This window comes from Melanerpes formicivorus, unplaced genomic scaffold (assembly GCF_026170545.1).
Source record: "Melanerpes formicivorus ecotype bairdi unplaced genomic scaffold, bMelFor1.0.p_v2 SCAF_8, whole genome shotgun sequence".
Lineage (NCBI taxonomy): Eukaryota > Metazoa > Chordata > Aves > Piciformes > Picidae > Melanerpes > Melanerpes formicivorus.
In genome coordinates this window covers 27,811,960-27,829,135 of record NW_027142360.1, presented here as the reverse complement: position 1 = coordinate 27,829,135, position 17,176 = coordinate 27,811,960, and the positions used below count along the sequence as shown (strand labels likewise).

At 56.9% G+C, this 17,176-nt stretch overlaps 1 protein-coding gene across 1 annotated transcript in view; it reads left to right on the top strand.

Annotated features, from left to right (window-relative positions):
- The window catches only part of FGD6 (FYVE, RhoGEF and PH domain containing 6), a 71,313-nt gene that overhangs the window by 31,658 nt on the left and 22,479 nt on the right, over window positions 1–17,176 (top strand). The window contains exons 3-5 of the mRNA XM_068142853.1: window positions 2,088–2,235; window positions 8,553–8,620; window positions 8,719–8,749. Of these exons, the coding sequence (XP_067998954.1) occupies window positions 2,088–2,235; window positions 8,553–8,620; window positions 8,719–8,749 (247 nt within the window). The remainder of the gene's footprint in view (window positions 1–2,087; window positions 2,236–8,552; window positions 8,621–8,718; window positions 8,750–17,176) is intronic.

Sequence of the window (17,176 nt, the reverse complement as noted above, 5' to 3'; positions counted from 1 at the left end):
CCCTTCGACGTCTGCAGGGCTGACCCCGGGCTGGCTGCAGGCCAACTGCTCTCAGCATTTTCTATCCTGGATCAGCGTTTCTGGGTTGTTTTGGTTGGCTTTGGCTTCTTGAAGTCTTTGAGCACTGAGCAGTCAACATCTTGCTGTTGAGGATGCTGCCAGAGCATCCCCACACAGCTGGAGCTGCCTGCTCTGCTCTTCAGGCCGCTGGCAGCTCTGACCCAGGGCAGCCAGGCTGGGAGGTTCTCCTGGCAGCTGGCACAGCTGGCAGTGCCCAGCCTGAAGAGCTGCCCTCCATCCAGCCCTGCTCAGGGTTAGAGAGGATCATGGCCACTGCTTGTGCAGGAAGGCAGAGGGCAGCTGTACAGAATCACAGCACTGCTGAGCTTGGAAAGGCTCTCTGGGATCATCCAGTCCAGCCAGCAACCCCCCACCAGCATGGGCACACTCTGCTGGAGCGCCTCCAGGGCTGGGTGTCCAGCACCTCCCTGTGGAGCAGCGTGTGGCCCTGGCAGATGCTGGGTGTTGAGCAGCAGAGGGAGAGCTCTGCAGGCTGCAGCAGCCTGAGCACAAGGGCTCCTGGGTTGGCTTGCTGCTGGCAGGGTGGATGATGGCTGTGGCTCACCTCCTGTGAGCCTGTGGCATCCCAGCACCTTTCTGCAGGCCTTGAGCACAGATTGTGGCTCTCTAGCCACAGCTTCAGTGTGATTGCAATTACCTGCTTAATAAGGGATAATAATGATGAGCTAATTGTCCATGCATTAATGGATTATTGACTTATCCATATTGTAAGGATCAAGAAGTGAGAGCCCAGGGGTTTGCTGTGTTCCTGGGTGGCTCCAGCAAAGCTTCAGGCCCTCTTTAGTCTCTGTTTCCTTCTTTACCTTTCCCTGCCCCCATTTTAACCTGCTCCTGGCAGTGCACTTCGTGAGGCTCCTGCAGCTGTCGAGCCCAGCCAGAGGAAGGAGCCTGCATGCCTGCCTTGGGCAGCCCCTGTGCTGCACACACAGCTGAGGCTAATGGGAGGAGACCTCTGTGAGCACTGCACAGCAGCACAGCAGGGTCAGAGCTGATAGCTCTGGCAGCTGTGAGAGGTGTCTGTCCCTGGGGGCTGGGAGGTTTCAGTCACAACAGACTCTGCTTGCTTGCTTTTGAGCAGAGTTCCTGGGTGGGATGGTTATGAAACTGCCAGCCCTGATGCAGCTGTTTGCTGCATGCACTGAAGAGCATCCCTCTGAGTATCCATGCACCTGGAAGGGTAGAGAGCCCCAGGCTGGAGCAAGCCCCTGTGCTGGGGCAGAGGCAAGCAGAGCAGCTCTGCTCTTTGCTCACCCTCCTGGCACACAGCAGTCAGCTCTGCTGGCAGGCAGACCCTGGTGGACAGGAGGCACTGTGGCTTTTGGGTGCTGTCAGGGAGCAAGAGCAGCACAGGCAAAGCATGGCAGAGCTGGGAGCTCTCTGTAGGAGCTCTCACTGTCATCTCCAGACTGCCCACTGCTGCTTTCACTGCTTCTGATGCCAGCTGAACCATTTGCTGTGGGCTGAACCAGAAGGCTACTTACACAGAGTGTGCTGTGTTGCATCCAGCTCTGCAGCCATCACCACAGGAAGGACAGGGACCTGCTGGAGAGGGTCCAGAGGAGGCCATGAAGATGATCAGAGGGCTGGATGAACCTCTGCTATGGGGACTGGGGGTGTTCAGCCTGGAGAAGAGAAGGCTGCAGGGAGACCTAACAGCAGCCTGCCAGTCCCTGCAGGGGCTGCAGGAAGGCTGCAGAGGGACTGCTCCCAAAGGGCTGCAGGGACAGCACCAGGGGCAATGGTTTGAGATGAGAGCAGAGCAGACTGAGATTGGATGTGAGGGACAAGTTCTGCCCCAGGAGGCTGCTGGAACAGGTTGCCCAGGGAGGTGGTTGAGGCTCCATCCCTGGAGCTGTTCCAGGTGAGGCTGGAGAGGGCTCTGAGCAGGCTGCTCTGGTGCAGGATGTCCCTGCTGAGTGCAGGGGCTTGGGCTGGATGAGCTCTGGAGGTCCCCTCCAGCCCAGGCCATTCTGTGGCTCTGTTCACTGACTCCAGTTTAATTGTAGGTCCCTAGAAGAGCACCATGATCATCCTGGGGTGGTGATGGGAGACCTTCAGTCAGATGAAGAAGACCTCATGAACAGTTCTGATGAAGATGATGACACAAATTCTGACTCCAGCAAAGGGGAGCCTGACCCCCCAGATGACAAACAGGTATTGGGTGACCTCTGTCTCCTCCAGCCCTGCCTCACTCCTGCCCTCTCTTGTGGGCTGTACCCTGGTGGTAGATCTCCAAACCAAAGGCTTTCAGTCACTGTGTCTGCATCCACTCCTTGTCACCATTCTGCTTGCTGGGGGGGGGTTGCCTAGAACTTAGTATCTGTGCATTAGCCTGAGAGCAGCTGAGAGGGGAAGGCAAGAGATCCCCCAGCCCCTGGCACTGAGCAGCTGAAGTCAGCCTTGGTGAAGCCCAAGGAGAGGGGCAGGTGAAGTCTGCAAGGTCTGAGGGGTTCCTTGTGAGGAACCTCTTGGGGTCTGCAGACTGGGCTGGAGGGACTCATTGCAGGGGCCTTGGCCACCCAGCAAAGCTGTGTCCCAGTCAGGCCCTGTGTGCAGACACTCAGACCTCCTGCACTCACTCAGGCCTCCTGCACTCAGGCCTCCTGCACTCACTCACTCCTCCTGCACTCACTCAGACCTCCTGCACTCACTCACTCCTCCTGCACTCACTCAGACCTCCTGCACTCAGACCTCCTGCACTCACTCAGACCTCCTGCACTCAGACCTCCTGCACTCACTCAGGCCTCCTGCACTCACTCAGACCTCCTGCACTCACTCACTCCTCCTGCACTCACTCAGACCTCCTGCACTCACTCAGGCCTCCTGCACTCAGGCCTCCTGCACTCAGACCTCCTGCACTCACTCACTCCTCCTGCACTCACTCAGACCTCCTGCACTCACTCAGACCTCCTGCACTCAGGCCTCCTGCACTCAGACCTCCTGCACTCACTCAGACCTCCTGCACTCACTCAGACCTCCTGCACTCACTCACTCCTCCTGCACTCACTCACTCCTCCTGCACTCACTCAGACCTCCTGCACTCACTCAGGCCTCCTGCACTCAGACCTCCTGCACTCACTCAGGCCTCCTGCACTCACTCAGACCTCCTGCACTCACTCAGACCTCCTGCACTCACTCAGGCCTCCTGCACTCAGACCTCCTGCACTCACTCAGACCTCCTGCACTCACTCAGGCCTCCTGCACTCACTCAGACCTCCTGCACTCACTCAGACCTCCTGCACTCACTCAGGCCTCCTGCACTCACTCAGACCTCCTGCACTCACTCAGGCCTCCTGCACTCACTCAGGCCTCCTGCACTCACTCAGGCCTCCTGCACTCACTCAGACCTCCTGCACTCACTCAGGCCTCCTGCACTCAGACCTCCTGCACTCACTCAGACCTCCTGCACTCACTCAGGCCTCCTGCACTCACTCAGACCTCCTGCACTCACTCAGACCTCCTGCACTCACTCAGACCTCCTGCACTCACTCAGACCTCCTGCACTCAGACCTCCTGCGCTCACTCAGACCTCCTGCACTCACTCAGACCTCCTGCACTCACTCAGGCCTCCTGCACTCACTCAGACCTCCTGCACTCACTCAGACCTCCTGCACTCACTCAGACCTCCTGCACTCACTCAGGCCTCCTGCACTCACTCAGACCTCCTGCACTCACTCAGACCTCCTGCACTCACTCAGACCTCCTGCACTCACTCAGGCCTCCTGCACTCAGACCTCCTGCACTCACTCACTCCTCCTGCACTCACTCAGACCTCCTGCACTCACTCAGACCTCCTGCACTCACTCACTCCTCCTGCACTCACTCAGACCTCCTGCACTCACTCAGACCTCCTGCACTCACTCACTCCTCCTGCACTCACTCAGACCTCCTGCACTCACTCAGACCTCCTGCACTCACTCAGACCTCCTGCACTCACTGAGACCTCCTGCACTCACTCAGGCCTCCTGCACTCACTCAGACCTCCTGCACTCAGACCTCCTGCACTCACTCAGGCCTCCTGCGCTCACTCAGACCTCCTGCACTCACTCAGGCCTCCTGCACTCACTCAGGCCTCCTGCACTCACTCAGACCTCCTGCACTCACTCAGACCTCCTGCACTCACTCAGGCCTCCTGCACTCACTCAGACCTCCTGCACTCACTCAGACCTCCTGCACTCACTCAGACCTCCTGCACTCACTCAGGCCTCCTGCACTCAGACCTCCTGCACTCACTCACTCCTCCTGCACTCACTCAGACCTCCTGCACTCACTCAGACCTCCTGCACTCACTCACTCCTCCTGCACTCACTCAGACCTCCTGCACTCACTCAGACCTCCTGCACTCACTCACTCCTCCTGCACTCACTCAGACCTCCTGCACTCACTCAGACCTCCTGCACTCACTCAGACCTCCTGCACTCACTGAGACCTCCTGCACTCACTCAGGCCTCCTGCACTCACTCAGACCTCCTGCACTCAGACCTCCTGCACTCACTCAGGCCTCCTGCACTCACTCAGACCTCCTGCACTCACTCAGGCCTCCTGCACTCACTCAGACCTCCTGCACTCACTCAGACCTCCTGCACTCACTCCTCCTGCACTCACTCAGACCTCCTGCACTCACTGAGACCTCCTGCACTCACTCAGACTTCCTGCACTCACTCAGACCTCCTGCACTCACTCAGACCTCCTGCACTCACTCAGACCTCCTGCACTCACTGAGACCTCCTGCACTCACTCAGGCCTCCTGCACTCACTCAGACCTCCTGCACTCACTCAGACCTCCTGCACTCACTCAGGCCTCCTGCACTCAGGCCTCCTGCACTCACTCAGGCCTCCTGCACTCACTCAGGCCTCCTGCACTCACTCAGACCTCCTGCACTCACTCAGGCCTCCTGCACTCAGGCCTCCTGCACTCACTCAGACCTCCTGCACTCACTCAGGCCTCCTGCACTCACTCAGACCTCCTGCACTCACTCAGACCTCCTGCACTCACTCAGGCCTCCTGCACTCAGACCTCCTGCACTCACTCAGACCTCCTGCACTCACTCAGACCTCCTGCACTCACTCAGACCTCCTGCACTCACTCAGGCCTCCTGCACTCACTCAGACCTCCTGCACTCACTCAGGCCTCCTGCACTCACTCAGGCCTCCTGCACTCAGACCTCCTGCACTCACTCAGACCTCCTGCACTCACTCAGGCCTCCTGCACTCACTCAGGCCTCCTGCACTCAGACCTCCTGCACTCACTCAGACCTCCTGCACTCACTCAGGCCTCCTGCACTCACTCAGACCTCCTGCACTCACTCAGACCTCCTGCACTCACTCAGGCCTCCTGCACTCAGACCTCCTGCACTCACTCAGACCTCCTGCACTCACTCAGACCTCCTGCACTCACTCAGACCTCCTGCACTCACTCAGGCCTCCTGCACTCACTCAGACCTCCTGCACTCACTCAGGCCTCCTGCACTCACTCAGGCCTCCTGCACTCAGACCTCCTGCACTCACTCAGACCTCCTGCACTCACTCAGACCTCCTGCACTCACTCAGACCTCCTGCACTCACTCAGGCCTTCTGCACTCACTCAGACCTCCTGCACTCACTCAGACCTCCTGCACTCACTCAGGCCTCCTGCACTCACTCAGACCTCCTGCACTCACTCAGACCTCCTGCACTCACTCAGACCTCCTGCACTCACTCAGACCTCCTGCGCTCACTCAGACCTCCTGCACTCACTCAGGCCTCCTGCACTCAGACCTCCTGCACTCACTCAGACCTCCTGCACTCACTCAGACCTCCTGCACTCACTCAGACCTCCTGCACTCACTCAGACCTCCTGCGCTCACTCAGACCTCCTGCACTCACTCAGACCTCCTGCACTCAGACCTCCTGCACTCAGACCTCCTGCACTCAGGCCCTGCATGCTGACCTGCCACACGGGCAGCAGATGGCTGCACCAGTTCTTCACTCTCCCCTTCCAATGGCAGGAATCACCCAGGGCTCAGCCTCCCCTGGAGCATCTGGGTGACACAACTGACTCCTCTGGTGCTGAGGAGACACCATCAGAGTGCCTGGGAGAGAGCTGTTTGGGGGTGCAGAGACAGCTCCCTGGCAGCAGTGCACGCCACGCTTGACGTGGGACTTAGTCTAACCCTCTGCTGCCTTCTGTCAGTGCCAGCCTGCAAGGATTTCCCCTCTTTTAATCTTACTTCTCCTTCAAAGGAGAAGCAGGAAGACAGCACTAGCTACCCAGAGTGAGGTGAAGTCAGGAGGTCCTCTGCCTCCCCTTGAGGACACCAACTCTGTTGCGTCGCGGTCCTGACCCCAGCCTGCCCACGTCCCGAGGCCTCTCCTCAGCATCCCTCCTGGCAGCTGTTTCCTTTGATAGGAGTCCTCTTTGCTTCCTGGCCCGAAAGAGGGAGGAGTATTTTTGACTGAACAAAAGAGCAGTGAGACTTTCAGTGCTGGAAGAGAAGACCTGGTCCTGGTGGTGTCAGACCTGAATGTCACTCAACCAAATCATCTGAGAGGCGAGAGGCAAAGCCTTGTTCTGTGGAGCTAAGCAGGACTGCACCTGCATGAAGCAAACCTACCTTGCCTGCCTCTAGAGATGCCCTCAGCCTTCCTCAGCAGTGCCTTACAGGGAAGCATCACCCTCCCAGAGCTGCTTGGGCAGCTTTCCTGGAGCACTTCAGTGCCTGCTGTGTACATCTGGCCCTTGGCTGCTGCCTGCAGCATGCCCAGCTGGGGACGAGCACCCAGCGCCCTGGCAGGGAGAGCAGCTGCAGGGGAGGGGGCAGCAGCTGCAGGGGAGGGGGCAGCAGCTGCAGGGGAGGGGGCAGCAGCCCATTCTCTGCAGCAGTCAGCAGCTGGGCTTGGGTTTCACAGTCACAGAGTGTCAGGGGCTGGAAGGGACCTGGAAAGCTCATCCTGTCCCTGCCAGAGCAGCATCACTCAGGGCAGATCCCACAGGAACACATCCAGGCAGGTCTTGATTAGCTCCAGAGAGGGAGGCTCCACAGCCCCCCTGGGCAGCCTGCTCCAGGGCTCTGTCACCCTCACAGGGAAAACATGCTTCCTCTTGTTGACATGGAGCTTGTTTGTGCTTCCCACAAGCACCTGGCTGTTTGGATGCTGTGCATCTGCTGGAGGTGTGACAGGGCTCCTTCCCCGTGCCATGCCTGCTCTGTACCCCCCAGCTCTGCCCCTGCAGGCTCCTCCTCACACAGACACCTAGGCCAAAAGCATCCTGGGCTGGGCAAATGCAAAGTGAGAGCCTTTCCAGTGACAGCTGGCATGTGGAAAGTCTTTCAGGTGGGCTTGAAAGCAGGCTGTGATGTTTCATTTTGGAATGGGTTAGCATCATCCTCCCTAAGTACTGATTCTCATCTCATTTGTGACTGTGACACCTCCAGTGATGGCAGCTGCCCTGCTCTGCATAACTGAGGTCCTTGGGAGGTCAGTTCTCTCAGGAGCCTGCCAGCTGTGCTCTCTGGAGAGCTGCAGGGCCCTGGGGGTGGGAGTTGCAATCCTGCCTGACCCTCCCTGGGTGGATCCATGTGGGGACTTTGGAAACCAGCTCAGTTTTAGGTGTGTGTGCAGCTGTCTGGGTAGCAGGTGAGTTGAACTCTGCCTTTTGCATGGAGGTGATGCAGAGCAGGCAGGCAGAAATCACTTTTCCTCTGGGGAGTTGGTGTTGTCAATCAAATTGCCAATTAATGGAGCAAACCAGAAGTGGGGAGATGCAGGTGGGATGTGAGGAAGAAGTTGTTCCCCAGGAGGGTGGTGAGAGCCTGGCACAGGCTGCCCAGGGAGGTGGTGGAAGCCTCCTGCCTGGAGGTGTTTGCAGCCAGGCTGGAGGTGGCTGTGAGCAACCTGCTGTGGTGTGAGGTGTCCCTGGGCATGGCAGGGGGTTGGAGCTGGCTGAGCCTGGAGCTCCCTTCCAGCCCTGCCAGCTCTGGGGTTCTAAATTCAAATGGAAAACTCCTATGGGCTGTTTAAACTCCAGTCTGAGCTGTGAGTGTGACTGTGACACAGACACCAGCTCTCGAGCCTGCTGACACGCAGGCCTGCAGCTGTGTGGCCTGGTGTGTATTGATAATGCTGTGAATAACCTATGAGTGTATGCAAACAGATGTGTGCCAGGTAATGTGTAACCTGGGACTGTCACTCCAGGGCTGATTTCCAGCCCCTGAGGCCTGGTTGCACCTTCCAAGGAGAAGCAGAACTCCAGACCAGCCTTGCCCACGTTAGGGTTTGTGCCCCCAAGGTTCCTCTGTACAGTGCCAGCAGCATCAGCTTGTCTGAAGCACAGAGGGCTCAGGTTGGAGGGGAGGAAGCTGAGCTGCTTGTCTCACAGCTCCTGAGAGGCCAGCAGCTCTCAAAGCAGTACAGACCAGGAGGCAGAGCTGTGGAGCAGTGGCTCTGGACTCTCAGCAGGTGCTGAGTCTAACAGATCATTCTGTTTGCAGGGTAAGGCAGCTGGGAAGAAGACAAAGGTTTACCACATCGCCAAGGAGATCATGAGCTCAGAGAAAGTGTAAGTGTGGTGCTGAGCTGAGCAGCCTCTCAGTGGCTTTCTGACTTGGGCAACCCAAAGGTAACTCTCTGCTTTCTCTTCTTGCCTCCTCCTGACAGGTTTGTGGATGTGCTCAAGCTCTTACACATTGTAAGTACCCCACCCCCCTGCAAAGGAGACCTTCCTCCTTCCCTGTGCTTAAGCTGTGCCAGTCCTGTGCCTAGGGCTGGTGGTCACTGTGACTTCCCCCCTGCTCTGTTGGTGTCCTGCAAACACTGAAGCTAAACATGCAGCAGAGCTTCAGCCCTGGTGTGCTGGCTTCCTGTTGTGGTGGTTCCTTCATTGATTAACGCTGCAGGTGGAAGGTGAATTGATCCCTGCCAGGCAGCATCGGGTTAATGCAGCCAGCTTGTGCCCCAGCAACTGAAATGCAATCTCTGCTTACAAGAACTGGAAGTGCTGGGGGGTGGGGAAGGAGGGGAGGCAGGAGCAGCCCACCTTTAGAAATTCACCCATTCTGTGGGTAATTGGACTAATTAGCCTTAATTATGCTGCCAGAGTGATGGATGCATCTTTTCACAGTGCTTTGGCAGGTGCTCTGCTTTCCAGGAGCAGCTGTGGCTGTAGCACCTCTGCAGCAGGGGCTGGCCCTGGGCTTGTGCAGAGCACTCCTCTGTGGCACATGCTCTGTTGGGGTGAGAGCTTGGGCTCTCCCTAGCTCTCCCTTGGGTGTTTTCTCCCCAGCTGTAAGTGAGGTGTGCTTGTGCCATGCTGCTGAGTGCAGCTGAGTGATTTGTGTTCTCCTTGGGCAGTGGAAGTGGTGGTGGTGCAAGCAGGCCATAGAATGGGCTGGGCTGGGAGGCAGCTCCAAACCTCATCCAGTCCAAGCCCTGCACTCAGCAGGGACATCCCCAACTAGATCAGGCTGCCCAGGGCCTCCTTGAGCCACACCTTGAATGTCTCCAGGGAAGGAGCCTCAGCCCCTCCCTGGGCAGCCTGTGCCAGGGTTCCACCACCCTCCTGGTAAAAACTTGTCCCTCACATCCAGTCTAAATCTGCTCTTCTCCAGCTTAGAGCCATTGCCCCTGGTCCTCTCCCTGCAGGCCTTTGCCAACAGTCTCTCTCCATCCTATTTGCAGCCCCTTCAGGTACTTAGAAGGTTGCTATTAGGTCTCCCTGGAGCCTTCTCTTCTCCAGGCTGAACACCCCCAGCTCCCTCAGCCTGTCCCCAGCACAGAGCTGCTCCAACCCCCTGAGCATTCTCATGGCTTCCTCTGGACCCTCTCCATCAGCTCCAGGTCCTTGCTGTGCTGAGGGCTCCAGAGCTGCACACAGCAGGGGAGGTCTCAGCAGAGCAGTGTGGCAGATGCATTGCTCTGCCCTCTGGAGAAGCAGATTCTGTGGAAGAGGAAACAAAGGCTCTCAGGGATGAGTGGAGCCAGCCCTGTGATGAGAGAGCTCTGTCAGGAAGCACAGAGCTCACCACACCACTTGCTGCTTTCTCTTTTGCCTTCCATTTTGCTAATTGATTCCCTTGTTCTGTTCAAGCTTGGCTTTTAAAGGCAGAGGCAGGCAGTGGGGGCCAGTACCATTTATATTCATTGTGGCTTCCAGTACTTGTTTCAAGCTTAAATACTGCTTAAAGGAAGAGAGTGTAGAAGAGAAGGCTCCAGGGAGACCTTAGAGCAGCCTTCTAGTACCTGAAGGGGCTCCAGGAGAGCTGGGGAGGGACTCTGGACAGGGGCTGGGAGTGACAGGGTGAGGAACAATGGCTTGGAGCTGGAAGAGGAGAGCCTGAGACTGGAGAGGAGGAAGAAATTCTTTCCAGTGAGGGTGGTGAGACTCTGGCACAGGCTGCCCAGGGAGGCTGTGGCTGCCTCCTGCCTGGAGGTGCTGAAGGCCAGGCTGGATGAGGCCCTGAGCAGCCTGGGCTGGTGGGAGCTGTCATCTGCACTGAACCACTTTGGCATAATAGCTTCTGTGCCAGGCTGTGCTCTTTTACCCACAGTAAAGATCTGACTGGTCAGGAGAAGCTCCATTACACCTTCTGAACCATCTTAGTTGTATTCCAAAGAGTAAATCATGGAGCCATGGCATGGTTTGGGTTGGAAAAGCTCTCTGAGATCACCCACTCCAACCAGCAGCCCAACCCCACCATGGCCACCAAACCAGGGCCCCAGCTGCCATGGCCACAGGGTTCTGGAACCTCTCTGGGCATGGAGACTCCCCCACCTCCCTGGGCAGCCTCTGCCAGCCCCTGACCACTCTTTGAGTAATAAAATACTCAACATTTAGTGCCTAATTCCTTTGGCAGTGCTCTGACTTCAGCAGTGTTCTCCTCAGTCTCTTGCCATGCAGCTCATGGCTCTGAGGACAGGCAGGGAATGGCAGTGGTGCTGTGAGAAGAAGGCTGTTAGTTGTTAGTGCTTAGAGCATTTGGAGTGGAGTCTGAAGCAGGTGAGAAGGTGGCAATGTGACTGCAAAGTGGCTACAAGCAGCACTGGATTTCTGGCAGCATGTTTTCCTTCTCTGATGACTGAGTCAGGCCAGGTGGAGCAGCTCTCCCAGGACCCCAGGCTGCCAACCCTCTCCCTTTGTAAGTGAGCTGCCTGAGTGCTCCTGTGGGAGACAGCACACAAATCTGTCTGCAGGAAGCTCAGCACTTGGGGACACTTCTGCAGGGGGAGCCAAGCTTGGTCATAACAGATCAGGCACTCAGCTGGCTTTGCACACTCACTCTCAAGCACCTGTGCTGAGTGGGCTGCTTGAGCAGGGTGATCAAATGTTAGATGGAGTCTTGGACTCTCTGTGGCTCTGGAACTGCTGTGATGCTCCTTGGGAGGACAAGATGCCAGTAGAAGGCCTCTAGGAAATCCTGACAACAAAGCAGCTTCAATCTAGCCACCTCATCTGTGTGCCTCCCTGGGGGGTGGATCATGCATGGCCTGCAGAGGGTACCAAGGGCTGGAGAGGATGTGGAGAGTGCTGCTTCTAGCCTGAGGGCAAGAGAAAAGGAGGGGGGAAAGAGCTCTGAGGTGGATGTAGCAGGTAAGTAGGGGCAGCAAGCTTGGCTGAACTGCTTTGTGCCCCCAAAGCACCTGGTTCTCCTGGAGCAGTGAGGCAGGATCCGTGCCCTTGGCACTTCCCAACCCTTTGGGGATGTTTGCTTGGCAGGAGTGAGAGCAGCCTGCTAAGGGGGGCCTGCCCTGGCCTCTCTGCTGGCATTTTGTGTTCCAAACTGTGGTTTTGCCAGCCCCCACCACTCTGTTCCGCCATCCCTTGGGCTCCCACCCTCCCCTTGCTGCTGTGGGATGAGCAGTGAGGCTTCTGTGGCAGCAGAGGAACCTGCTCTGGGGGATGGCTTCCTCCACTGCAGGGCTTAGAGCCTAACTTTGTGCTGTGTGAGCAAAGAAAAGCTTAGGCCTGAGGGCTTTTGCCTGGTCCTTTCCATCAGCACTTCTGACTTAGATCCCTGTTCTGTCCTTGGTAGGACTCTGAGAGTAAGCAGGAGGGTGTCAGGAGGCACCTCCACCTCTCCTGCAGCCACAAGATCAGCTTCTCACTGAGAAGGCAGACAAGAGGGCGAGCATCTTCCCTCTTCTCTGTTGTGTGCCCTTCCAGAGCTCCTAGTTTCATGTTGGCATTTCCAGAAGAGACTTGCAAGGCTGTAGAGTTTAAGGCACCTGTACCAATGGAGAGTTTGCATGTGTTGTGGCCAGGAAAAGAGAAACAAACCATTCACAGTGGGTTTGGAAAGGGGATTGGTGTGCAGAGTGTGGGATGAAATGGCTGTGGGGTTTGGAGCAAAGGAAATCCTGGCCTCTGATCCTGGCTTAAAACTGCCCTGTCAAAAAGACTCTCAGCCTCCAGCTCCTCCTCTTCATCCTCAGCATTGGACCTGTCTGGATGTGTCAGTAAGTGTGCAGTGGATGTGTCAGGAAATGTGTAGCCTGTGGGCAGTGCTTTGGAGCTGCTGATTGAGGCATTTGATGAGGCACTGCAGCTGCAGCTTCGCGGTGAGCAGGCTAACGAAATCGCTTTGGCTTGGAAGGAAATCCTGCTCTGCTGCCCAGCCTCTTCCTTGCAAAAACATTCTGGGCACCTGCCACACTCACAGGGCTGATGGCTGGGGGAAATCAACCAGCTGATACTGCTGGAGACCCAGAGATGGTTTTCCTACCTGAGCACAAAGTCGTGGAACTCAAGTGTTTGAAAACTGGCAGGGTCTGCACTTCCTCTCAGCCAGAGCTCAGGAGCTGGGGGGCAGCAGTCACAACCTGGTTGTGCTGTGAGCCAGGTATGGATGACAGCTTCTGGAGCTGCCTGCACAGCATCACAGAACTGCCTGCCTGGAGCAGACCTTAAGATCAAGTCCAGCCATAACTAACATCTCCCTGTACATGACTCTCAGACCACCTCCCTCAGCACCTCATCCAAACAGGGGGATGGGGACTCCACCACCTCCCTGGGCAGCCTGTGGCTGTTCCTAGCAGCTGTGTGTCACATAAGGCAGCCTGGCTGGTCCCCAGAGGGTGGACTGTGGTCCCCAGGGGGTGGACTGTGGTCCCCAGGGGGTGGACTGTCCTCCCCTTCCCTCCTCCTGCCCAGAGGATGTGTGATTGTGTTCCTTGGAAGGAGTCCAAGCACAAGCACACATTTCCCCTGGAAGGGAACTGCTGTGTGAGCTCTCTGCAGGTGCATTTAGCTGGGAGCTGTACCTCAGAGGAAGGGATTAGGGCTTCTTTTTTTGCTTTGCCAAAGGTATGTTCCAGGAGGAGTGATCCAAGATGAACATTGGCTGAAGGCTCAGGGGTGAAATCCATGAGCACAGTCAGAGCAGGTTGTTCCTTCTCCTCCACTCACACTTGCAAGGGGCTTGGGCTTGCAAATGACCTTCCTTCAGCTACTGGGAGGTGCACTTCACCCAGCAGCAGCTGGCCCAGGGTCCCACTGCTCCATGCCTGCTTTGCTTTACAGCTGAACTTGTCCCTTTGCTCCTTAGGCTGACACAGGGCAGGTTGCTTAGCTGTGCTCTGGGAGTCCTGCCGTGGACAGAGCCGAGAGGGAGTGAGTCAGGAGGGGAAGTGTGTGGGCTGCTGGCAGATGATTCACAATGGGATCAGAAGCCTTGCAGAGATTGTGGCCCTTTGCTTGCTTAAGGGGGAGTGGGAGGAAACAAGCAGGGATGGTGGTGTCCTCCCCAGATACTGACAGGGTAGATAAAATCTGTACCACCCTGAACACCTTCAAGGGGGGAATGGCTTTTATCAAGCAGCAGTGCAGAGAGCTGCCAGGGAATCCTAGGATGGCTCAGGCTGGAAGGGAGCTCAGAGCTCAGCTCCTCCAACCTCCCCTCCATGCCCAGGGACACCTCTCAGCTAGACTCCAGGCAGGGAATGCATACCAGGAGATTCCCCTCCACAGAGCACCACTAAGTGCCTGAAAAATGCAAGTGATTAACTGCTCTGGGAAATCACAGCAGCTGGGCAGGAGGAGAAGCACATTAGGTGTTGATCAGAAAGACAGCTGATTGCCTAAGCAGTACAAGGTGACCTCAGCAGGGTGATGATTACTGGAGCACAAGATGGTATAGAGCTAGAATCTGTAGAGCAGCACTTCAGAAAGTGTAGAGCAGCCTCCCCTGCTTCTGGAAGGAGAAATGATCTTGCTAAGGAGCTGGGATTCAGTAGAACCAGCAGAAGCCCTTAGTTTCTGTCCTGTGCATGGGAAAGCTTTGCCTGGACTTGCCAATGGTTTACTCCAGTGAAATGAGCAAGTTTGGGAGTGGTTTGGTGAGCTCAGGTGGCAAGGCTCCTTTAGAATCAGTGCCTGTAAAGGGCTGCTGCTGGAGTGCTCCAGACTCAGTCATTCCCAGGACATCTCAGGTGCTTGTCTTTGGACAGCAGTGCTCTTCAGCAGCTGGCAGTGTGAGATGTGGAGGGGTTTGTAATCTGCATCTGCTCCTGCAGCCACCTGCAGCCACCAGGGCAATGGTTGTGTCACTGGCAGCAGCCACTCTGGTTTTGGTTAGCAGTGAGCAGTTCTGGAAGGAATTGGTTCTGGTGCAGATCTGCTCTGAGGCCATTCACCTGCTTGCACCCAGAGCTGTCCTCTGAATGCCTTTGGAGTGAAACTTCTGCTTTCAAAGCTGGCATCTCTTGTGCCTGGTGGCTGCAGCAGGGCTGTCCTGTGCTCTGTGCTGTGGAGGGAGTCGTTGCTTTGCCTGGAGGCCAGGTCCTGCAGGTGTGAGCACTCTGAGCTGCAGCCCTGCTGCAGGAGCTTGGCCTTCCCTCCCCCCTGCTCCCCGGGCAAGTGCTCTCTGCCTCCAGCTCCTCGCTGCAGCTCCAGATGAGCTTGGCATGACACTTCACACCCACTGCCAGGTTAAAAATAAGCTGGAATCTGGTGACAAAATGGCAAATGCATTGTAGTGCTTCTGTGGGGAAGGCTTGAGAATCAGAGAGGGGAAGCACCCCAGGCTGGAGTGTAGCCCTCTGGTTGTTCAGCAGCCTGCTTTGCATCACTTGAAGGCTCAGCCTTATCTTTCTGCCCTGTTTCCTCTCTGCAGGGCTTCCTCCCCTGTGGGGCTGATGAAACAAAGTTTGGCTTGGACGTTTTAATGATAGAGCCTTTCGTGGCACGATCCAAAGCCTCCTCAGGCTGCTGGACTTTGGATCCAGCTGGTGGAGGAAACCCCAGTCTGTAGCTGGAAAACATCCTGCAGGCTCTCTGCATGCTCTCCCTGGAAGCTAAGCAAACGTTCTGCGCTGCAAATGGCATTCCTGGCTTATCTGCTGCTGCTGCTGAGACCTGCCTGCCTGCTCCCCCGTGTGCTCTGGCCGGGGGAAGCCTGGGCTGCTGCTTGCCCCGCGGGCAAAGCTGCTGCTCTCTGGGTCTCAGAGAGGATTCTTCTTCCCTGCCGTGGCCGAGCGCACACAGTGTGGTGTGTGTGCATCTGCCCCGGGGGGAGAGAGGATGCTAGCACAGCACCAGGACGCATTCTGCACGAAGCTCGCCGGAGTGCCCGGCTGGAGCTGGGCCGCTGTGATTCCCTCTGTCCTTCCAGTGTTGAGCAATGCCCTGGGGTCAGGAAAGCCCAGCAGATGCAGCTGGTAGTTAACCCGTGTGTCACTAGCCTGCCCGGAGGATGGAAACCAGAGCATTTCCATATGAATGAGGCCATCTGTTCCTTAACTCCCTGCTATTTAGTTCTCAGCCCTCCCCCCCGGCAGCCGTCGCCCCTCCAGCGCCTCGCAGTTCATTGTCGGTGCTGCCCGGTCGTCGCCTTCGTGACCCGGAGGGTCACCGAGCAAGAAAGTGTGTCTGGAGCTCAAGCTGCCCAGAGCTGATGTAATGAGGAGAGAGGGCAGGGGGAAAGTTGAGGCTGAAGTGTGAGACACCCTCCATAATGCCAGATGCTGGAGTGAGGAGGTGGAGCTGCAGACCTGTGGCAGTGGAGCTGGGGAGGGAGAAAGGAAGCTTCGTTTGTTCATTGTGGTCTTCCCAACCTGCAGCCTTCCCAAGGCAGCTCTGCACCCCCTGCACACTCAGAACAGAGCTCAGCATTTGGCCTTGGAACAGGTTCTTGGTCACTTTGGGGTTTTGTTGTTCTCCAGGAGACTTCCAGATCGTGGCTGTGCTGCCAGCTTCAGACCGATCGCAGGCTCAAAGAGAGCTGCTCCAAGCAGTCTCTTCCCCTGCTGCCCTCACTCAGTGTGGAGGCCTCCAGCTCGTTTGCTTTGCTGCTCTGCCAGTTCACACAGTGTTGGCTTTCAAGGGCAATGCTGCATTCCTCAGCTGCTTCTCAAGACTCTGTTTGCTCGTGCTCAGGGAGTTCAACACGGGTACAGTCCTGGCCAGGCAGAGTTGTGTGTGGCTGAGGCTTCAGCTCTGCAGGGTTTGGAGAGGACCAGTGAGCCTCAGCTCTGTGCTGGTGGGAGCTGCTTATAGCATAAGTGTAAGAAGATGCTTGGAAGGTGAGCAGGGCTTGACTCCTCCTGTGCAGTGTTAGGGAGCACCAACGCTGGGTTTGATCACTGTTAGCATCTGACATCTGAAGGCTCCCCTCTGCTGCCACTGCATCTCTCTGCCAGGTGGTACTTCTGTCTGTGGAAGAGCTGCTACTACCAGGAGTAATCTTTGTGGCCATGCTTTCTGTCCAAGAGCCACAGCTTCCAAAAGGATATTTCTGGATGACCTGTAAAACCCAGTATGGTTTTCAGATAAGGTCACAGCATGGGTTGGGTTGGAAGGATCCTTAAAGCTCAGCCAGCTCCAACCCCCTGCCATGGGCAGGGACACCTCCCACCAGCCCAGGCTGCTCAGGGCCTCATCCAGCCTGGCCATGAGCACCTCCAGGCAGGAGGCAGCCACAGCCTCCCTGGGCAGCCTGTGCCAGAGCCTCCCCTCCCTCACTGTTAATCTCTTCCTCGTCTGCAGTCTCAATCTGCCCTCTTCCATTCTGTGCTGGCACCAGCTGGTTTTGCTTGCTGCCCCAACTGCTAGGCAGCAGATGCTGGGGGCTGGCACCCCCCTTGCAGCCCGAGGCTCTCTGGGTCCCCTCCTGCCGTGCACCAG